Source organism: Bufo gargarizans, unplaced genomic scaffold, assembly GCF_014858855.1.
Source record: "Bufo gargarizans isolate SCDJY-AF-19 unplaced genomic scaffold, ASM1485885v1 original_scaffold_1056_pilon, whole genome shotgun sequence".
Classification (NCBI taxonomy): domain Eukaryota; kingdom Metazoa; phylum Chordata; class Amphibia; order Anura; family Bufonidae; genus Bufo; species Bufo gargarizans.
The window spans coordinates 131,145-154,813 of NW_025334215.1; the positions used below are offsets into that span (position 1 = coordinate 131,145).

The following is a 23,669-nucleotide window of genomic DNA, read 5'->3' on the forward strand; positions in this document are numbered from 1 at the left end:
TTCCTGCCTTATTTTGAAAAAGGGTATAATTACTTTTATGGCTGTGGCCAATGTCCGCCGTCACTCCTCCCATCCTAGTGGGCAAGGCCGCTGAATTGTTCACCCGTTCCTCTGTCAGCATCCGTCTCTGGGTCCACCGGAGTGGTGCAGCTCCATCCACTCTATGCAGGTTGTGGCCTACTTCCTGCTAAAGCACTTTATTTTGCCCATAGGGTGCACTGTGGTAGACCTAGACCTCCCTAGGGTATTTAAGGCACCTTCCCCTCTGGGAGGGTGCCTGAGCAATAGGTTCTCATTCTCTAGTCTCCTGCAAAGATTTGCTACTTGTCTTGTTTTGCTCCCCTATATACGGTGTTCTGCCTGACTCCAGAATTGACCCTTGTCAATCTCCGTACAGGCTCTGAGCTGCCTTTCCTGACCATCAGCCTGAGTTTCGGCTTGGCCCTGACTAAGGTTTTGCCTGACGCCCTCATTGCTCCCGTGTCAGCTGTCTACTGAACAGAGATACTCCGAGAGGTAGCAGCCTGGTGGTTCCCCTACAGTGGAGTCCAGAAGCCTGTATAGGGGTTAAAGGGTGAAGACCAGTGGGGCCACCTAAATAACGCACCTAGTAGTAGCCCCAAGTCAAATCTGTTCAGTAGACACATTGGATCGACATCAGCTTTATAACATCAGCTACTATACTGCTCCAGTTAAATCTTGTGAGATAGTGTATAATTTGTAGAGGTGACATATCAACTCAGCCAAGCACATCAACAGAAGAGAAGGTGTCCCATAGAGAAAAAAAAAAAAAGATCCTTCTTGTAATGGTTAGGACCTAGCATCTTGGGACTAGAGTCATAATGTTAATTGGCAGACCCTTTAATTTCCCTGTCAAATGCTTTGCCTCTTCCCATAGCAATGTCTTTGGGGACTGTAGCTATGATTTAGGGGGTCAGGTGTGGTCCAGGTGTCAAACATGGAATGGGAGCCCTTACAAAGTCTTTGACCTGATGGCTACCACAAATTTTTATCCAGCCCTGTTTCCTAACCCTCTGAGTCTAAATGTCCTGCAAGGACCAGTAAGGTACTTTGCACTTTGGCTTCCACCTTGGCACTTCCCCCAAAGCTCCACCACCAGATATGAGCTTCATTGCCCTCTAGAAGAGAAGACCAGGGAGTAGAAAAGGGTAGGAGGACTCAATGTTCATAGTCCTCCACTAGAAGCTGCGCCCATGTGGGAGTTTGGTTGTGGTTGCCAGTTTCCCTCCTGATGACTGGGGTTTAGAAAAAGTTCAGTCCTGTTTTTTAACCCCTAAAGCACCATGACAAGCGACTTTATGTTGATCTGTTTTAGTGAACGAGCCCCCAATGTCAGCTACAACATCACAATCCAAAACAGCAGGAACCAGACGAGTACGGTGAACTATGTTGAAGACACATTATCCAACCTGTATGGCTGGCAGGCCCTGCTGCTGGATAAGGACACATACACCATCATATTCCATGATCCCTATGTTAAGACCACCTTACAGGTAAGTATATGAGTGAGCCTTCTTTTTGCATTCTACATTTTATATCCTCTTTTTTAATCTATTCAGTCACTTTGTAATACATTATACGGTATAACTTATCCTGGACTGAGCTTAATATAATATATTATACTCCAGAGCTGCATTGACAGTTCTGCTAGTTGATATTGTAAACAATCAACAAGCTTGCCAACAGTCAGGGCCCTAACAGTTTAGCTAAGTACTTGTAATGCACAAGGTCAGTTAGTTTTTTCAGTTCATTCTGCACTTCTTTGTTCCGAACGTAATAAACAAAACAAGCTCTGTGCAAACAGTGACGAACAGGAGATGTTGGGAGAACCCCCCTCTGAAAAATAAAGAATTGCATTTGCAGCTCTGGAGTATAATACAGGTTTAACTCAGGATCAGCACTGTAATATATGTACACAGTGACTGCACCAGCAGAATAGTGAGTGCAGCTCTGGATTATAATACAGGATATAGCTCAAGATCAGTACAGGGTAAGTAATGCATGTACACAGTGACTGCACCAGCAGAATAGTGAGTGCAGCTCTGGAGCATAATGCAGGATGTAACTCAGGAACAGTACAGGATAAGGCTACTTTCACACTAGCGTTCGTCGGTCCGCTCGTGAGCTCCGTTTGAAGGGGCTCACGAGCGGACCCGAACGCCTCCGTCCAGCCCTGATGCAGTCTGAATGGAGCGGATCTGCTCAGACTGCATCAGTCTGGCGGCGTTCAGCCTCCGCTCCGCTCGCCTCCGCACGGACAGGCGGACAGCTGAACGATGCTTGCAGCGTTCAGGCTGTCCGCCTGGCCGTGCGGAGGCGAGCGGATCCGTCCAGACTTACAATGTAAGTCAATGGGAACGGATCCGCTTGAAGATGTCACCATATGGCTCAATCTTCAAGCGGATCCGTCCCCCATTGACTTTACATTGAAAGTCTGAACGGATCCGTACGAGGCTATTTTCACACTTAGCTGTTATATGCTAAAATAATGCAGACGGATCCGTACTGAACGGAGCCTCCGTCTGCATTAATATGATCGGATCCGTTCAGAACGGATCCGATCAAGCGCAAGTGTGAAAGTAGCCTAAGTAATGTAATGTATGTACACAGTGACTGCACCAGCAGAATAGTGAGTCTAGCTCTGGAGTATAATACAGGATGTAACTCAGGATCAGTACAGGATAAGTAATGTAATGCATGTACACAGTGACTGCACCAGCAGAATAGTGAGTGCAGCTCTGGAGTATAATACAGGATGTAACTCAGGATCAGTTCAGGATAAGTAATGTAATGTATGTACACAGTGACGCCACCAGCAGAATAGTGAGTGCAGCTCTGGAGTATAATACAGGATGTAACCAGGATCAGTACAGGATAAGTAATGTAATGTATGTACACAGTGACTGCACCAGCAGAATAGTGAGTGCAGCTCTGGATTATAATACAGGATGTAACTCAGGATCAGTACAGGATAAGTAATGTAATGTACACAGTGACTCCACCAGCAGAATAGTGAGTACTAGAGTTGAGCGAACACCTGGATGTTCGGGTTCGAGAAGTTCGGCCGAACATCCCGGAAATGTTCGGGTTCGGGATCCGAACCCGATCCGAACTTCGTCCCGAACCCGAACCCCATTGAAGTCAATGGGGACCCGAACTTTTCGGCACTAAAAAGGCTGTAAAACAGCCCAGGAAAGAGCTAGAGGGCTGCAAAAGGCAGCAACATGTAGGTAAATCCCCTGCAAACAAATGTGGATAGGGAAATGAATTAAAATAAAAATTAAATAAATAAAAATTAACCAAAATCAATTGGAGAGAGGTTCCATAGCAGAGAATCTGGCTTCCCGTCACCCACCACTGGAACAGTCCATTCTCAGATATTTAGGCCCCGGCACCCAGGCAGAGGAGAGAGGTCCCGTAACAGAGAATCTGTCTTCATGTCAGCAGAGAATTAGTCTGCATGTCATAGCAGAGAATGAGGCTTCACGTCAGCCACCACTGCAACAGTCCATTGGCATATATTTAGGCCCAGCACCCAGGCAGAGGAGAGAGGTCCCGTAACAGACAATCTGGCTTCATGTCAGCAGAGAATCAGTCTGCATGTCATAGCAGAGAATGAGGCTTCACGTCAGCCACCACTGCAACAGTCCATTGGCATATATTTAGGCCCAGCACCCAGGCAGAGGAGGGAGGTCCCGTAACAGAGAATCTGTCTTCATGTCAGCAGAGAATTAGTCTGCATGTCATAGCAGAGAATGAGGCTTCACGTCAGCCACCACTGCAACAGTCCATTGGCATATATTTAGGCCCAGCACACACACAGGCAGAGGAGAGAGGTCCCGTAACAGAGAATCTGGCTTCATGTCAGCAGAGAATCAGTCTGCATGTCATAGCAGAGAATGAGGCTTCACGTCAGCCACCACTGCAACAGTCCATTGGCATATATTTAGGCCCAGCACCCAGGCAGAGGAGGGAGGTCCCGTAACAGAGAATCTGTCTTCATGTCAGCAGAGAATTAGTCTGCATGTCATAGCAGAGAATGAGGCTTCACGTCAGCCACCACTGCAACAGTCCATTGGCATATATTTAGGCCCAGCACACACACAGGCAGAGGAGAGAGGTCCCGTAACAGAGGATCTGGCTTCATGTCAGCAGAGAATCAGTCTGCATGTCATAGCAGAGAATCAGGCTTCACGTCAGCCACCACTGCAACAGTCCATTGTCATAAATTTAGGCCCAGCACCCAGGCAGAGGAGAGAGGTCCCGTAACAGACAATCTGGCTTCATGTCAGCAGAGAATCAGTCTTCATATCATAGCAGAGAATCAGGCTTCACGTCACCCACCACTGTAAGAGTCAATTTTCATAAATTTAGGCCCAGAACCCAGGCAGAGGAGAAAGGTCCCGTAACAGACAATCTGGCTTCATGTCAGCAGAGAATCAGTCTTCATATCATAGCAGAGAATCAGGCTTCACGTCACCCACCACTGCAACAGTCCATTGGCATATATTTAGGCCTAGCACACAGGCAGAGCAGAGAGGTCCCGTAACAGACAATCTGGCTTCATGACAGCAGAGAATCAGTCTGCATGTCATAGCAGAGAATCAGGCTTCACGTCAGCCACCACTGCAACAGTCCATTGTCATAAATTTAGGCCCAGCACCCAGGCAGAGGAGAGAGGTCCCGTAACAGAGAATCTGGCTTCATGTCAGCAGAGAATCAGTCTTCATATCATAGCAGAGAATCAGGCTTCACGTCACCCACCACTGCAACAGTCCATTGGCATATATTTAGGCCCAGCACACACACAGGCAGAGGAGAGAGGTCCCGTAACAGAGGATCTGGCTTCATGTCAGCAGAGAATCAGTCTGCATGTCATAGCAGAGAATCAGGCTTCACGTCAGCCACCACTGCAACAGTCCATTGTCATAAATTTAGGCCCAGCACCCAGGCAGAGGAGAGAGGTCCCGTAACAGACAATCTGGCTTCATGTCAGCAGAGAATCAGTCTTCATATCATAGCAGAGAATCAGGCTTCACGTCACCCACCACTGTAAGAGTCAATTTTCATAAATTTAGGCCCAGAACCCAGGCAGAGGAGAAAGGTCCCGTAACAGACAATCTGGCTTCATGTCAGCAGAGAATCAGTCTTCATATCATAGCAGAGAATCAGGCTTCACGTCACCCACCACTGCAACAGTCCATTGGCATATATTTAGGCCTAGCACACAGGCAGAGCAGAGAGGTCCCGTAACAGACAATCTGGCTTCATGACAGCAGAGAATCAGTCTGCATGTCATAGCAGAGAATCAGGCTTCACGTCAGCCACCACTGCAACAGTCCATTGTCATAAATTTAGGCCCAGCACCCAGGCAGAGGAGAGAGGTCCCGTAACAGAGAATCTGGCTTCATGTCAGCAGAGAATCAGTCTTCATATCATAGCAGAGAATCAGGCTTCACGTCACCCACCACTGGAAGAGTCAATTTTCATAAATTTAGGCCCAGAACCCAGGCAGAGGAGAAAGGTCCCGTAACAGAGAATCTGGCTTCATGTCAGCAGAGAATCAGTCTTCATATCATAGCAGAGAATCAGGCTTCACGTCACCCACCACTGCAACAGTCCATTGGCATATATTTAGGCCTAGCACACAGGCAGAGCAGAGAGGTCCCGTAACAGACAATCTGGCTTCATGACAGCAGAGAATCAGTCTGCATGTCATAGCAGAGAATCAGGCTTCACGTCAGCCACCACTGCAACAGTCCATTGTCATAAATTTAGGCCCAGCACCCAGGCAGAGGAGAGAGCTCCCGTAAAAGAGGATCTGGCTTCATGTCAGCAGAGAATCAGTCTGCATGTCATAGCAGAGAATGAGGCTTCACGTCACCCACCACTGCAACAGTCCATTGGCATATATTTAGGCCTAGCACACAGGCAGAGCAGAGAGGTCCCGTAACAGACAATCTGGCTTCATGTCAGCAGAGAATCAGTCTGCATGTCATAGCAGAGAATGAGGCTTCACGTCACCCACCACTGCAACAGTCCATTGGCATATATTTAGGCCTAGCACACAGGCAGAGCAGAGAGGTCCCGTAACAGACAATCTGGCTTCATGACAGCAGAGAATCAGTCTGCATGTCATAGCAGAGAATGAGGCTTCACGTCAGCCACCACTGCAACAGTCCATTGGCATATATTTAGGCCTAGCACACAGGCAGAGGAGAGGTTCATTCAACTTTGGGTAGCCTCGCAATATAATGGTAAAATGAAAATAAAAATAGGATTGAATGAGGAAGTGCCCTGGAGTCCAATAATATATGGTTATGGGGAGGTAGTTAATGTCTAATCTGGACAAGGGACGGACAGGTCCTGTGGGATCCATGCCTGGTTCATTTTTATGAACGTCAGCTTGTCCACATTGGCTGTAGACAGGCGGCTGCGTTTGTCTGTAATGACGCCCCCTGCCGTGCTGAATACACGTTCAGACAAAACGCTGGCTGCCGGGCAGGCCAGCACCTCCAAGGCATAAAAGGCTAGCTCTGGCCTAGTGGACAATTTAGAGACCCAGAAGTTGAATGGGGCCGAACCATCAGTCAGTACGTGGAGGGGTGTGCACACGTACTGTTCCACCATGTTAGTGAAATGTTGCCTCCTGCTAACACGTTGCGTATCAGGTGGTGGTGCAGTTAGCTGTGGCGTGTTGACAAAAGTTTTCCACATCTCTGCCATGCTAACCCTGCCCTCAGAGGAGCTGGCCGTGACACAGCTGCCTTGGCGACCTCTTGCTCCTCCTCTGCCTTGGCCTTGGGCTTCCACTTGTTCCCCTGTGACATTTGGGAATGCTCTCAGTAGCGCGTCTACCAACGTGCGCTTGTACTCGCGCATCTTCCTATCACGCTCCAGTGCAGGAAGTAAGGTGGGCACATTGTCTTTGTAGCGTGGATCCAGCAGGGTGGCAACCCAGTAGTCCGCACAGGTTAAAATGTGGGCAACTCTGCTGTCGTTGCGCAGGCACTGCAGCATGTAGTCGCTCATGTGTGCCAGGCTGCCCAGGGGTAAGGACAAGCTATCCTCTGTGGGAGGCGTATCGTCATCGTCCTGCCTTTCCCCCCAGCCACGCACCAGTGATGGACCCGAGCTGCGTTGGGTGCCACCCCGCTGTGACCATGCTTCATCCTCATCCTCCTCCACCTCCTCCTCATCCTCGTCCTCCTCGTCCTCCAGTAGTGGGCCCTGGCTGGCCACATTTGTACCTGGCCTCTGCTGTTGCCAAAAACCTCCCTCTGAGTCACTTCGAAGAGACTGGCCAGAAAGTGCTAAAAATGACCCCTCTTCCTCCTCCTCCTCCTCCTCCTCCTCCTGGGCCACCTCCTCTTCCATCATCGCCCTAAGTGTTTTCTCAAGGAGACATAGAAGTGGTATTGTAACGCTGATAACGGTGTCATCGCCACTGGCCATGTTGGTGGAGTACTCGAAACAGCGCAACAGGGCACACAGGTCTCGCATGGAGGCCCAGTCATTGGTGGTGAAGTGGTGCTGTTCTGTAGTGCGACTGACCCGTGCGTGCTGCAGCTGAAACTCCACTATGGCCTGCTGCTGCTCGCACAGTCTGTCCAGCATGTGCAAGGTGGAGTTCCACCTGGTGGGCACGTCGCATATGAGGCGGTGAGCGGGAAGGCCGAAGTTACGCTGTAGCTCAGACAGGCGAGCAGCAGCAGGATGTGAACGCCGGAAGCGCGAACAGACGGCCCGCACTTTATGCAGCAGCTCTGACATGTCGGGGTAGTTGTGAATGAACTTCTGCACCACCAAATTCAGCACATGCGCCAAGCAAGGGATGTGCGTCAAATTGGCTAGTCCCAGAGCTGCAACGAGATTTCGCCCATTATCACACACCACCAGGCCGGGCTTGAGGCTCACCGGCAGCAACCACTCGTCGGTCTGTTGTTCTATACCCCGCCACAACTCCTGTGCGGTGTGGGGCCTGTCCCCCAAACATATGAGTTTCAGAATGGCCTGCTGACGTTTACCCCGGGCTGTGCTGAAGTTGGTGGTGAAGGTGTGTGGCTGACTGGATGAGCAGGTGGAAGAAGAGGAGGAGGAAGCCGAGAAGGAGGAGGTGGCAACAGGAGGCAAAGAATGTTGCCCTGCGATCCTTGGCGGCGGAAGGACGTGCGCCAAACAGCTCTCCGCCTGGGGCCCAGCTGCCACTACATTTACCCAGTGTGCAGTTAGGGAGATATAGCGTCCCTGGCCGTGCTTACTGGTCCACGTATCTGTGGTTAGGTGGACCTTGCCACAGATGGCGTTGCGCAGTGCACACTTGATTTTATGGGATACTTGGTTGTGCAGGGAAGGCACGGCTCTCTTGGAGAAGTAGTGGCGGCTGGGAACAACATACTGTGGGACAGCAAGCGACATGAGCTGTTTGAAGCTGTCTGTGTCCACCAGCCTAAATGACAGCATTTCATAGGCCAGTAGTTTAGAAATGCTGGCATTCAGGGCCAGGGATCGAGGGTGGCTAGGTGGGAATTTACGCTTTCTATCAAATGTTTGTGAGATGGAGAGCTGAACGCTGGCGTGTGACATGGTTGAGACGCTTGGTGACGGAGGTGGTGGTGGTGGTGTTGGTGGTACATCCCCTGTTTGCTGGGCGGCAGGTGCCAACGTTCCTCCAGAGGCGGAGGAAGAGGCCGAGGCGGCAGCAGCAGAATAGGCCGAGGCGGCAGCAGCAGAAGAGGTAGCAGGGGGAGCCTGAGTGACTTCCTTGGTTTTAAGGTGTTTACTCCACTGCAGTTCATGCTTTGCATGCAGGTGCCTGGTCATGCAGGTTGTGCTCAGGTTCAGAACGTTAATGCCTCGCTTCAGGCTCTGATGGCACAGCGTGCAAACCACTCGGGTCTTGTCGTCAGCACATTGTTTGAAGAAGTGCCATGCCAGGGAACTCCTTGAAGCTGCCTTTGGGGTGCTCGGTCCCAGATGGCGGCGGTCAGTAGCAGGCGGAGTCTCTTGGCGGCGGGTGTTCTGCTTTTGCCCACTGCTCCCTCTTTTGCTACGCTGTTGGCTCGGTCTCACCACTGCCTCTTCCTCCGAACTGTGAAAGTCAGTGGCACGACCTTCATTCCATGTGGGGTCTAGGACCTCATCGTCCCCTGCATCGTCTTCCACCCAGTCTTGATCCCTGACCTCCTGTTCAGTCTGCACACTGCAGAAAGACGCAGCAGTTGGCACCTGTGTTTCGTCATCATCAGAGACATGCTGAGGTGGTATTCCCATGTCCTCATCATCAGGAAACATAAGTGGTTGTGCGTCAGTGCATTCTATGTCTTTCACCGCTGGGGAAGGGCTAGGTGGATGCCCTTGGGAAACCCTGCCAGCGGAGTCTTCAAACAGCATAAGAGACTGCTGCATAACTTGAGGCTGAGACAGTTTCCCTGGTATGCATGGGGGTGATGTGACAGACTGATGGGGTTGGTTTTCAGGCGCCATCTGTGCGCTTTCTGCAGAAGACTGGGTGGGAGATAATGTGAACGTGCTGGATCCACTGTCGGCCACCCAATTGACTAATGCCTGTACCTGCTCAGGCCTTACCATCCTTAGAACGGCATTGGGCCCCACCATATATCGCTGTAAATTCTGGCGGCTACTGGGACCTGAGGTAGTTGGTACACTAGGACGTGTGGATGTGGCAGAACGGCCACGTCCTCTCCCAGCACCAGAGGGTCCACTAACACCACCACGACCATGTCCACGTCCGCGTCCCTTACTAGATGTTTTTCTCATTGTTATGGTTCACCACAACAAATATATTATTTGGCCCAATGTATTGTATTCAAATTCAGCGGGATATAAATTTGAGGCCTAGTATTTAGGCGCTGGGTGACCGGTATGGATTTAGTGACAGAATTAGACTTGGAAATGCACAGAAGCGTGTGTGTGAAGTTATTCTGAATGACCCTATGTGCACCTTGAATATTATATACCCTTTTTGGGATAGATTTCAAATAGCTCTGATATAGCAGGAACCACTAAATTATGAAATTGCTAAATTGGGAATTGTACTTCAACCCAGAACAAAAAATGTGCTTTGACGGGCACTAAATAACTTTCCCAGCTACAACAGGACAACGGTAACGAGAGATTTAGAGGGATTTAAATTTGAGGCCTAGTATTTAGGCGCTGGGTGACAGGTATGGGTTTAGTGACAGAATTAGACTTGGAAATACACAGTAGCGGGTGTGTGTGAAGTTATTCTGAATGACCCTATGTGCACCTTCAATATTATATACCCTTTTAGGGATAGATTTCAAATAGCTCTGATATAGCAGAAACCACTAAATTATGAAATTGCTAAATTGGGAATTGTACTTCAACCCAGAACAAAAATGTGCTTTGACAGACACTAAATATCTTGCCCAGCAACAACAGTACAGCGGTGGGTAACGAGAGATTTAGAGGGATTTAAATTTGAGGCCTAGTATTTAGGCGCTGGGTCACCGGTATGGATTTAGTGACAGAATTAGACTTGGAAATGCACAGAAGCGTGTGTGTGAAGTTATTCTGAATGACCCTATGTGCACCTTCAATATTATATACCCTTTTAGGGATAGATTTCAAATAGCTCTGATATAGCAGAAACCACTAAATTATGAAATTGCTAAATTGGGAATTGTACTTCAACCCAGAACAAAAAATGTGCTTTGACGGACACTAAATATCTTGCCCAGCAACAACAGTACAGCGGTGGGTAACGAGAGATTTAGAGGGATTTAAATTTGAGGCCTAGTATTTAGGCGCTGGGTCACCGGTATGGATTTAGTGACAGAATTAGACTTGGAAATGCACAGAAGCGTGTGTGTGAAGTTATTCTGAATGACCCTATGTGCACCTTCAATATTATATACCCTTTTAGGGATAGATTTCAAATAGCTCTGATATAGCAGAAACCACTAAATTATGAAATTGCTAAATTGAGAATTGTACTTCAACCCAGAACAAAAAATGTGCTTTGACGGACACTAAATATCTTGCCCAGCAACAACAGTACAGCGGTGGGTAACGAGAGATTTAGAGGGAATTAAATTTGAGGCCTAGTATTTAGGCGCTGGGTCACCGGTATGGATTTAGTGACAGAATTAGACTTGGAAATGCACAGAAGCGTGTGTGTGAAGTTATTCTGAATGACCCAATGTGCACCTTCAATATTATATACCCTTTTAGGGATAGATTTCAAATAGCTCTGATATAGCAGAAACCACTAAATTATGAAATTGCTAAATTGGGAATTGTACTTCAACCCAGAACAAAAAATGTGCTTTGACAGACACTAAATATCTTGCCCAGCAACAACAGTACAGCGGTGGGTAACGAGAGATTTAGAGGGATTTAAATTTGAGGCCTAGTATTTAGGCGCTGGGTCACCGGTATGGATTTAGTGACAGAATTAGACTTGGAAATGCACAGAAGCGTGTGTGTGAAGTTATTCTGAATGACCCTATGTGCACCTTCAATATTATATACCCTTTTAGGGATAGATTTCAAATAGCTCTGATATAGCAGAAACCACTAAATTATGAAATTGCTAAATTGGGAATTGTACTTCAACCCAGAACAAAAAATGTGCTTTGACGGACACTAAATATCTTGCCCAGCAACAACAGTACAGCGGTGGGTAACGAGAGATTTAGAGGGATATAAATTTGAGGCCTAGTATTTAGGCGCTGGGTGACAGGTATGGGTTTAGTGACAGAATTAGACTTGGAAATACACAGTAGCGGGTGTGTGTGAAGTTATTCTGAATGACCCAATGTGCACCTTCAATATTATATACCCTTTTTGGGATAGATTTCAAATAGCTCTGATATAGCAGGAACCACTAAATTATGAAATTGCTAAATTGGGAATTGTATTTCAACCCAGAACAAGAAATGTGCTTGAACGGACACTAAATAACTCGCCCAGCTACAGCACTAGGGACAGATTTAGCTGGATATAAATTTGAGGCCTAGTATTTAGGCGCTGGGTGACAGGTATGGGTTTAGTGACAGAATTAGACTTGGAAATACACAGTAGCGGGTGTGTGTGAAGTTATTCTGAATGACCCAATGTGCACCTTCAATATTATATACCCTTTTTGGGATAGATTTCAAATAGCTCTGATATAGCAGGAACCACTAAATTATGAAATTGCTAAATTGGGAATTGTATTTCAACCCAGAACAAGAAATGTGCTTGAACGGACACTAAATAACTCGCCCAGCTACAGCACTAGGGACAGATTTAGCTGGATATAAATTTGAGGCCTAGTATTTAGGCGCTGGGTGACCGGTATGGATTTAGTGACAGAATTAGACTGGGATATGGCCAAAAAATAAACAGACTATTGCTGGTTAAATGCACTTGGTGTGACAGCTTCACCCTGATGTAGGCTTTAGCCAAAAAACAACCACACCATTGAGGGTTAAATGCACTTGGTGACAGGCGCAGCTTGCCCCTGATTTTGTATATGGCCAAAAAATGAACAGACTATTGCTGGTTAAATGCACTTGGTGTGACAGCTTCACCCTGATGTAGGCTTTAGCCAAAAAACAACCACACCATTGAGGGTTAAATGCACTTGGTGACAGGCGCAGCTTGCCCCTGATTTTGTATATGGCCAAAAAATGAACAGACTATTGCTGGTTAAATGCACTTGGTGTGACAGCTTCACCCTGATGTAGGCTTTAGCCAAAAAACAACCACACCATTGAGGGTTAAATGCACTTGGTGACAGGCGCAGCTTGCCCCTGATTTTGTATATGGCCAACAAATGAACAGACTATTGCTGGTTAAATGCACTTGGTGTGACAGCTTCACCCTGATGTAGGCTTTAGCCAAAAAACAACCACACCATTGAGGGTTAAATGCACTTGGTGACAGGCGCAGCTTGCCCCTGATTTTGTATATGGCCAAAAAATGAACAGACTATTGCTGGTTAAATGCACTTGGTGTGACAGCTTCACCCTGATGTAGGCTTTAGCCAAAAAACAACCACACCATTGAGGGTTAAATGCACTTGGTGACAGGCGCAGCTTGCCCCTGATTTTGTATATGGCCAAAAAATGAACAGACTATTGCTGGTTAAATGCACTTGGTGTGACAGCTTCACCCTGATGTAGGCTTTAGCCAAAAAACAACCACACCATTGAGGGTTAAATGCACTTGGTCGCAGCTTGTGCTGGCGCACCACAAGACACAAAATGGCCGCCGATCACCCCAGAAAAATGAGACTGACAAACGGTCTGTGCAGCCTAAAAACAGTGAGCAATTGAGGATCAGCAGCTCAATGATCCACAGCTGCAGATCGATCAGTTAATCAAGTCCTTTGGAGGAGTTAATCTGCCTAATCTCGCCCTACTGTCGCAGCCGCAACCTCTCCCTACGCTAATCAGAGCAGAGTGACGGGCGGCGCTATGTGACTCCAGCTTAAATAGAGGCTGGGTCACATGGTGCTCTGGCCAATCACAGCCATGCCAATAGTAGGCATGGCTGTGATGGCCTCTTGGGGCAAGTAGTATGACGCTTGTTGATTGGCTGCTTTGCAGCCTTTCAAAAAGCGCCAAGAAAGCGTCACAAAAGCGCGAAGAAAGCGACGAACACCGAACCCGAACCCGGACTTTTACGAAAATGTCCGGGTTCGGGTCCGTGTCACGGACACCCCAAAATTCGGTACGAACCCGAACTATACAGTTCGAGTTCGCTCATCCCTAGTGAGTACAGCTCTGGAGTATAATACAGGATGCAACTCAGGATCAGTACAGGATAAGTCATGTAATGTATGTACACAGTGACCCCACCAGCAGAATAGTGAGTGCAGCTCTGGAGTATAATACAGGATGTAACGCAGGATCAGTACAGGATAAGTAATGTAATGTACACAGTGACTCCACCAGCAGAATAGTGAGTGCAGCTCTGGATTATAATACAGGATGTAACTCAGGATCAGTACAGGATAAGTAATGTAATGTATGTACACAGTGACTGCACCAGCAGAATAGTGAGTGCAGCTCTGGAGTATAATACAGGATGTAACTCAGGATCAGTACAGGATAATTAATGTAATGTATGTACACAGTGACTCCACCAGCAGAATAGTGAGTGCCGCTCTGGAGTATAATACAGGATGTAACTCAGGATCAGTACAGGATAAGTAATGTAATGTATGTACACAGTGACTCCACCAGCAGAATAGTGAGTGCAGCTCTGGAGTATAATACAGGATGTAACTCAGGATCAGTACAGGATAAGTAATGTATGTACACAGTGACTCCACCAGCAGAATAGTGAGTGCAGCTCTGGAGTATAATACAGGATGTAACTCAGGATCAGTACAGGATAAGTAATGTAATGTATGTACACAGTGACTGAACCAGCAGAATAGTGAGTGCAGCTCTGGAGCATAATGCAGGATGTAACTCAGGATCAGTACAGGATAAGTAATGTAATGTATGTACACAGTGACTGAACCAGCAGAATAGTGAGTGCAGATCTGGAGTATAATACAGGATGTAACTCAGGATCAGTACAGGATAAGTAATGTAATGTATGTATACAGTGACTCCTCTAGCAGAATAGTGAGTGCAGCTCTGGAGTATAATACAGGCGGTAACTCAGGATCAGTACAGGATAAGTAATGTAATGTATCTACACAGTGACTGCACCAGCAGAATAGTGAGTACAGCTCTGGACTATAATACAGGATGTAACTCAGGATCAGTACAGGATAAGTAATGTAATGTATGTACCCAGTGACTGCACCAGCAGAATAGTGAGTGCAGCTCTGGAGTATAATACAGGATGTAACTCAGGATCAGTACAGGATAAGTAATGTATGTACACAGTGACTCCACCAGCAGAATAGTGAGTGCAGCTCTGGAGTATAATACAGGATGTAACTCAGGATCAGTACAGGATAAGTAATGTAATGTATGTACACAGTGACTGCACCAGCAGAATAGTGAGTGCAGCTCTGGAGCATAATGCAGGATGTAACTCAGGATCAGTACAGGATAAGTAATGTAATGTATGTACACAGTAACTGCACCAGCAGAATAGTGAGTGCAGCTCTGGATTATAATACAAGATGTACCTCAGGATCAGTACAGAACAAGTAATGTAATGTATGCATACAGTGACTCCACCAGCAGAATAGTGAGTGCAGCTCTGGAGTATAATACAGGATGTAACTCAGATCAGTACAGGATAAGTAATGTAATGTATGTACACAGTGACTGGACCAGCAGAATAGTGAGTGCAGCTCTGGAGTATAATACAAGATGTAACTCAGGATCAGTACAGAATAAGTAATGTATGTACACAGTGACTGCACCAGCAGAATAGTGAGTTCAGCTCTGTAGTATAATTAAAGGCCTTATCCGACCACTGAAATGCCCCCCATATGCCCGGGTCCCTCACAGACAATGTACTTACCTCGCTCCTTGGCACTTGCGTTGCTTCTAAAGTCCGTACGGCTGCCGCTGCGCTGCGCTCCGTACGGCTGCGTGTGGATGAAAACATCTGGCGGGGGAGGGGGGGGGGCAGCCAATGGCAGACGGGGACGAGCCTCCCTAGCGTCACCCATGCTAGGGAGTCTTGTTCCCATCACCGCCTGCCATTGGCAGCCCGCCCCAACACCGGATGTTTTCATCAGCGCAACAGGGAGATGCAGTGGCGGCCGTACGGACTTCAGAAACGACGCGGATGCCAGGGACAGAGGTAAGTACATTGTCTGTGAGGGGCCCAGGGCATATGGGGGGGGGGCATTTTAGGTGTTGGATAACCCCTTTAAGGAAGTGGCTCTCAGTTCTGTAAATGTACATTATGTAAAAATAAACAATTTATGATTTTCGGAAATATAGAAACAACACATTTTGTGTCCCTTCATCGGGTTTTTCTTTTTGGAAATACCATCTTCAAACACCCCATTAAAGAATTCTGAATTAATATACAGAAGGTTCAGGACGTCATCTATTAGCCAGATCTCACACTGACTCCAAGGAGTGTCTCTTGAAATAAATATGTAATGGGAAATATGTAATGCTTAATGTCTCCAGTGATGGCGCCACTGAGTAATTATGGACCTGCTCCTAGGTTCTCCATCAGATTTTAGAAGAGATGCTGTAATCCGCATACTTTCTAAGGGGCCTTCTGATAAAAAGGAATTGTCCAAGGCAGAGAACCCCTTTAAGGTCATCACTGGCTTTGTCCCTAAAGGGTTGAAACAAAATTGTGAGTGACAACTTTAAATAAGTTCAGTGATGACATAATCCACCATCCCCCGTCTTCCAACATTTTCGGATTAAACGAAAATCCCCCTGTCAAAAAGATGAAAGGAATCTGATTGTTTCTCCTCGTACCTCTCATAGTTATGGGTAACGTAATAATATTAGACTTGTGTGACCCATTTGGTAATTTATTATATACAGTACATTGTGGAAGGGTCGATAGGAGTCACATTTCTAGGCATCTTTCACTGGTATAAAAAATATACATTTAGGCCAGGTTCTCCAGATGTGGCTTTTTATATTTTTTGACCAAAATTATAAAAAAAAAAAATCAGATTCTTCTATCAAAATACCAATTCAGTTTTATCCCGTTTTTCATGTTTTTACACTTTATGTTGTATAAAAACAATTCTTGAGTTTCAATCTGGAAACCGTCAACAAGATCCTGTTGACAGATCTTTTGCCTCTAGTATCGTGAATAAATAATGATGTCGTAGAAGGGTTGTGAGTCTGATCGGCTTATTAGCATGTTAAGGGCTTGTTCACACGACCGTATGGCTTTTTCAGTGTTTTGCGGTCCGTTTTTACCGGATCCGTTTTTCCGCTTTTTGTTTCCGTTGTGTTTCCAGTTCCGTTCCGTTTTTCTGTTTTGTTTTTCCGTATGGCATATACAGTATACAGTAATTATATAGAAAAAATTAGGCTGGGCATAACATTTTCAATAGATGGTTCCGCAAAGACGGAACGGATACGGAAGACATACGGAGTACATTCCGTATGTGTTCCGTTTTTTGGGCGGACCCATTTACTTCAATGGAGCCACGGAACGTGATTTGCAGGCAATAATAGGACATGTTCTATGTTTCAACGGAACGGAAAAACGGAAATACGGAAACGGAATGCATACGGAGTACATTCAGTTTTTTTGGCGGAACCATTGAACTGTATATGGAACTAAAAAAACGGCCCGTATACAGAACGCAAAAAACATTCGTGTGAACGAGCCCTAATGCCAAGAAAGAAGAGTCATTTTCAGATCCGTCAACAGCTGTTATCCTGCTTGTTGATTGTTTCCAGAGAGTTTAATTTCACTTCTTTAGAAGTTCCTAACACAATAAGGCTACATTCACACGTCAGTATTTTTCTATAGTCCGAATTTCGGTCCGTTTTTTGCGGATCCGTTGTTCCTGAAAATGTTTCCGTATGTCATCCGTATGTCATCCGTTTTTTGCGGATCCACAAAAAACGGAAACATGTATACATTTCAATAATCAAATAAAGTTGTTTGGATTTCTTTGAAAAAAAATTGAAAAAAAATAAATAAAAAAATTTGCTATGTGTTTCCAGGAACGGATTCCGCAAAAAACGGAAGACATACGGAATGACATCCGAATGTCTTCCGTTTTATGCGGATCCATTGACTTTGTATTGTACCAGGATCCAAATTTTGCGAAAAAGAATAGGAGGACATGTTTTATATTTAAACGGACATGCGGAACGGAACAACGGAAACGGACAGCACACATTGTGCTGTCCGATTTTTTCCAGGACCCATTGAAAATGAATGGGTCCAGATCTGGTCCTGATCTGTTCCGCAAAAAACGGAACAGATCAGGAAAGAAAAAACGGACGTGTGAATGGACCCTAAAGCAAGTGTAAATGCTGGGAGTTGTAGTTTCACTACAGCTGAATTGCTGGAGATTGCTGACCCCCTTTATAGGATTCAAATATTTTGCTTTCATTTGGGCCCCCCAAAGATGTTGGGGCCCAGTTTTAATTGATACCTTGGCAACCCCTGCAGCCAAGACTCCGATATTTTCTATATGGACTGTGGCCCTGAAAGTCAGCGACATAGAAAAGAATTGCACTTTTTTGTAAAAATGTGTAACTTTTATATCAAAATAATAAGCATAATATAACAATATAACAAAACAATAACAAAGACAGGTGCACTCTGCAGTCTCACTAAACCCTCAAACAGATTTTAAAATTGAGAGATTAGTCAACATGTCCTACGGTGTAGAACATGTCTAAGCCCGGGCACCACGTCAAGGTTTCTCAAGTAGCCCGGGACCTAACACTCTCCTACCTGCGCCGTATGGGCAATACCAGGAGCCAGTGGGCAAATTACAGGAGCATGAGGCCGACTCACAAACAGCTCACCAGTTACCTCCAGCATGTAACCATGCTTGCAATGGGAGGAGGGAGGAGTCTGCGAGTCTCACTCAAGACTGGCTGGTATGGCCCAGGCCTCACAGGTGCACCTAAATGTGGCCTGTAGATGGAAAACAGGCACATTTAAATTGGAGTTTATACACCTCCAGGCATCTATATATACAAACTAAAAAGACAGGGTGGCATTAGCAGGAGGTGCTCAAACCCACATGCAGTCGTGCATATATACAGGGGAGCAAATCCTGCACTTGTGGCCCGTTGCTAATGGCGATCCCCAGCAAAATGCATACGGTGGAGGATGCCCGCGGCGAACCACAAGTACCACAATAGACATCTCACACAAGGTAACAAGTGCGTATGTCATAATCAATATAACAATATAACAAAACAATAACAAAGACAGGTGCACTCTGCAGTCTCACTAAACCCTCAAACTGATTTTAAAATTGAGAGATTAGTCAACATGTCCTACGGTGTAGAACATGTCTAAGCCCGGGCACCACGTCAAGGTTTCTCAAGTAGCCCGGTTACATGCTGGAGGTAACTGGTGAGCTGTTTGTGAGTCGGCCTCATGCTCCTGTAATTTGCCCACTGGCTCCTGGTATCGCCCATACGGCTCAGGTAGGAGAGCGTTAGGTCTCGGGCTACTTGAGAAACCTTGACGTGGTGCCCGGGCTTAGACATGTTCTACACCGTAGGTCATGTTGACTAAACTCTCAATTTTAAAATCAGTTTGAGGGTTTAGTGAGACTGCAGAGTTCACCTGTATTTGTTATTGTTTTGTTATATTGTTATATTGATTATGACATATGCACTTGTTACCTTGTGTGAGATGTCTATTGTGGTACTTGTGGTTCGCCGCGGGCATCCTCCACCGTATGCATTTTGCTGGGGATCGCCATTAGCAACAGGCCACAAGTGCAGGATTTGCTCCCCTGTATATATGCACGACTGCATGTGGGTTTGAGCACCTCCTGCTAATACCACCCTGTCTTTTTAGTTTGTAATATAAAAATATAACCTAATATAACAATGAATAATAAAAAATACTAAAATGCAGCTCCATAATTGACCTAAACGAGGAAGCTCTGCAATGATCTGGCTTATTATGTTCCATTAATTATCGTGGTCATTACATTTTATGTCTGGCATTATAATAATCTGATACTCATTAGCATAGTGATGGACGGAACAGGATATCTGGCCTCCATACTGCCAAACATAAAATCCTTCAAATTGGACTTCTAATAAGGTAATGAAATACTAATGGGGTGTAGTTATAGGGGTTCAGTGGTAACAGTGGTGGTCTCCCTGCCGCAAAAAAAGACAGCAGTATTATAAATGGTACATGTTACAGGTTGTGCATGAATTCATGCAGTACTGTTCAGTGTCTACAGAGGCTTACCTGGGCTGAGTTCTCTGAGGGTAAAGGGTGTCCACACCTGCATTGTATATTGATTCTGAGTTTCATCCTGTATTATACTCCAGAGCTGCACTCACTATTCTGCTGGTGCAGCCACTGTGTACATACATTACTTATCCTGTACTGATCCTGAGTTACATCCTGTATTATACTCCAGAGCTGCACTCGCTATTCTGCTGGTGGAGTGACTGTGTACATACATTACATTACTTATCCTGTACTGATCCTCAGTTACATCCTGTATTATACTCCAGAGCTGCACTCACTATTCTGCTGGAGGAGTCACTGTGTACATACATTACATTACTTATCCTGTACTGATCCTCAGTTACATCCTGTATTATACTCCAGAGCTGCACTAACTATTCTGCTGGTGGAGTCACTGTGTACATACATTACATTACTTATCCTGTACTGATCCTCAGTTACATCCTGTATTATACTGCAGAGCTGCACTCACTATTCTGCTGGTGGAGTCACTGTGTACATACATTACATTACTTATCCTGTACTGATCCTGAGTTACATCCTGTATTATACTCCAGAGCTGCACTCACTATTCTGCTGGTGGAGTCACTGTGCACATATATTACATTACTTATCCTGTACTGATCCTGAGTTAGATCCTGTATTATACTCCAGAGCTGCACTCGCTATTCTGCTGGTGCAGTCACTGTGTACATACATTACATTACTTATCTTGTACTGATCCTGAGCTACATCCTGTATTATACTCCAGAGCTGCACTCACTATTCTGCTGGAGGAGTCACTGTGTACAAAGATTACATTACTTATCCTGTACTGATCCTGAGCTACATCCTGTATTATACTCCAGAGCTGCACTCACTATTCTGCTGGTGCAGTCACTGTGTACATACATACATTACTTATCCTGTACTGATCCTGAGTTACATTTTGTATTATACTCCAGAGCTGCACTCACTATTCTGCTGGTGCAGTCACTGTGTACATACATTACATTACTTATTCTGTACTGATCCTGAGTTACATTTTGTATTATACTCCAGAGCTGCACTCACTATTCTGCTGGTGCAGTCACTGTGTACATACATTACTTATCCTGAGTTACATCCTGTATTATACTCCAGAGCTGTACTCACTATTCTGCTGGTGCAGTCACTGTGTACATACATTACATTACTTATCCTGTACTGATCCTGAGTTACATCCTGTATTATACTCCAGAGCTGCACTCACTATTCTGCTGGTGCAGTCACTGTGTACATTTATTACTTATCCTGTACTGATCCTGAGTTACATCCTGTATTATGCTCCAGAGCTGCACTCACTATTCTGTTGGTTGTTATTGGAGACACTGATTGAGCATGTGTACAGACTTGCCAGTAACAGGTTAGCTGAGCACTTCCTTACATTAGATTATTTTTCACAATCTGATGTACAGAGAAGATTTTTAGAACATGCTCAGAGCAGACGCCGAACAGAGGAATACAGGAGATTGGATTTTTTTGAATCTTGCAGAATGTTAAAAATTGAAGCCTAAACATTTAGAATCGGTAGCAGGTAAGTACTGGCAGATGGTAATGGTATGTAGTGCCGATGCTGGTTTTGGAAGTCAGAGTGCCTGAAATAAAAAAGCAGAATTGGAAAATCTGAATCGGATGGAAAACTGCAATACCTCGTGTGGCCACAAGATGGTACAATGCTCTTCTATTAGATTTTTTGTGAATTGTAGTTTGTAGACTAGTCTATGGTATGGATTGGATTTCTAAATGTTATATCTTTGCACAAATGTGAAAAAATTGTGCGAGATCTCTGAGAACTAGAACTTGATGGCGGTATGTTTTTTAACCAATGTATTTATAGACAGTGAGATAGATGACTGATCAATAGATAGATAATGATAGAAAGATATGAAATAGAAGATAAATAGATAAAGATAATAAATAGATATGAGATAGATAGATAATGATAGATAATAGATAGATAGATAGATATGGATAATAGATATAGATACTGTTGATAGATGTTGAGTTATTTCGCGGTGATGATATTAGTTATCATTTATCTGTTATGTTCTCCGTCTTCCTCTTTTGCAGTACTCGGCCTCTTTCGATGATTTTGCTGCGGGTGATCACCTGTATATCCAGCACGTTGACTTACCAAGTGTCCTCAACATTTCCATAACTTGTGGATCGCTGGTCGGGAAGCCTTGCCAGTCCACTGCTCTGCCCACTGAATGCCATGCCTGTGATTGGTTCTTTGACAGCAAACGTGGCACCCTACTCTACCTGGGTAACGTGACCGCTCTGTGTGTGATATCTGGAGGGGCTCTGTGGCTCTCACCCCATGGGGGATCTGTCACTGGTCCTGTGGTTAGCTCTGTATTGGACAGCTATAGCGGGCACTGGTGGAGGGCTCTGGAACTGGTACTGGTCTTATCCTGACCATGTAAAACCATCCTAAGTGTCTAATACATGTTGATATGTGCCCACACTATTTACAAAAATGACGTTTTAATGTATGCAAATGAGCTCCTAGGAGCAACGGGGGTGTTGCCGTTACACCGAGTTTCTCTTTGATTGACATGGCCAGGCATGATCACTCTAAAGTAAGAGATTAGTAGCCTGTACATTGTTTTTTTTTTTTTTTATATAAATTTTCTGGTCAAATTGTTATACTAGCAAAAATGTATGATGACAACAGTGATGAAGATTATGGATATTATTATTAACCAATGTGCTTGTCTTTTAATGACACTTTTAGTTGCTTAAAAAAATAGTAATGTAAAAATACAAAAATTAGTAAAAACTAAATAGAAAATATACAAAAAATACAACTAAAGATAGTGGTAATAAAAAATGAATAATAGTAAAGTGAAAAAATATATTAAAAAAGACAAAATAAAAAGAAACAAATACATATGAACTGGTCTAATAATGGTGGAGATAAAAATGATAATAATCATGTACAAATCTAAACTTTTAGTTACTTTAAAAAAATAATACACTAATAAAAAATAAAACTGATACTGGTGGTATATTAATATAAACGAATAATAGTAATGCAAAAATATTTAAACAATTCTAAATACTAAATAAAAAGAAATGCAAATAAATATAAACTTATGTGATGTCAGTGGAGATGATAATAAAAATAATAATAAAAATCATCATGTAAAAATAAAAAAAAGCTAAATACGAAATACAAAATAAACACAAATAAAGACAAATCTGATAATAATAATATGTAAAAAAAAACTTTTTATTTTCTCTAGTTTGACAATAGAAAGGTATCAATTTACTTTTATTTTCCCAATTATTTTAATTGTAATTTTCTTTATATGAAATAAAACAATGTAAAATGAATGGCCATGTTCCTGAAATCATTGGAAAAAAAAAGAAAAAAAACTTTCCCTAATTTCCAGTTATTTTTAGTTACATTAATGGTATGATATAATTAGTCAGCCAAGTAATCCAGTTTACAAGCTTTGTAGAATTCTTCAGCTGCCACTCAAGGAGAAGCCCCAGGCCTGTGCATTACTCCCCCCCCCCCCACCATCCGTGTTACATGTGACTCAGTCTCCATGACTACTGGCTACATCTGCTGACACCCCGCTCACTATTTACTGCTTAATTAAGAATTTCACGGCTCAGACCTTCTCTGCCTTCAAGGACAAGAAACTTAGTGTTGGAGAAATTCCACACTGAGGATGCGGCACAAGGAAAGTCTTTATTTTTTTTTTAGTTTTTTTTTAGTTTTTCGCGAAGACCTGACAGTGCAAAGACAGAATAAAACTAAAAAAAAAATT

The 23,669-nt window shown here is 44.6% G+C and overlaps 1 protein-coding gene across 1 annotated transcript in view; it reads left to right on the forward strand.

The window, feature by feature from the left end:
* The window catches only part of LOC122922917 (fibrocystin-like), a gene marked incomplete at its 3' end in the record, with an annotated part of 234,407 nt that overhangs the window by 76,055 nt on the left and 134,683 nt on the right, over nucleotides 1–23,669 (forward strand). The window contains exons 14-15 of the mRNA XM_044273686.1: nucleotides 1,337–1,514; nucleotides 21,958–22,153. Of these exons, the coding sequence (XP_044129621.1) occupies nucleotides 1,337–1,514; nucleotides 21,958–22,153 (374 nt within the window). The remainder of the gene's footprint in view (nucleotides 1–1,336; nucleotides 1,515–21,957; nucleotides 22,154–23,669) is intronic.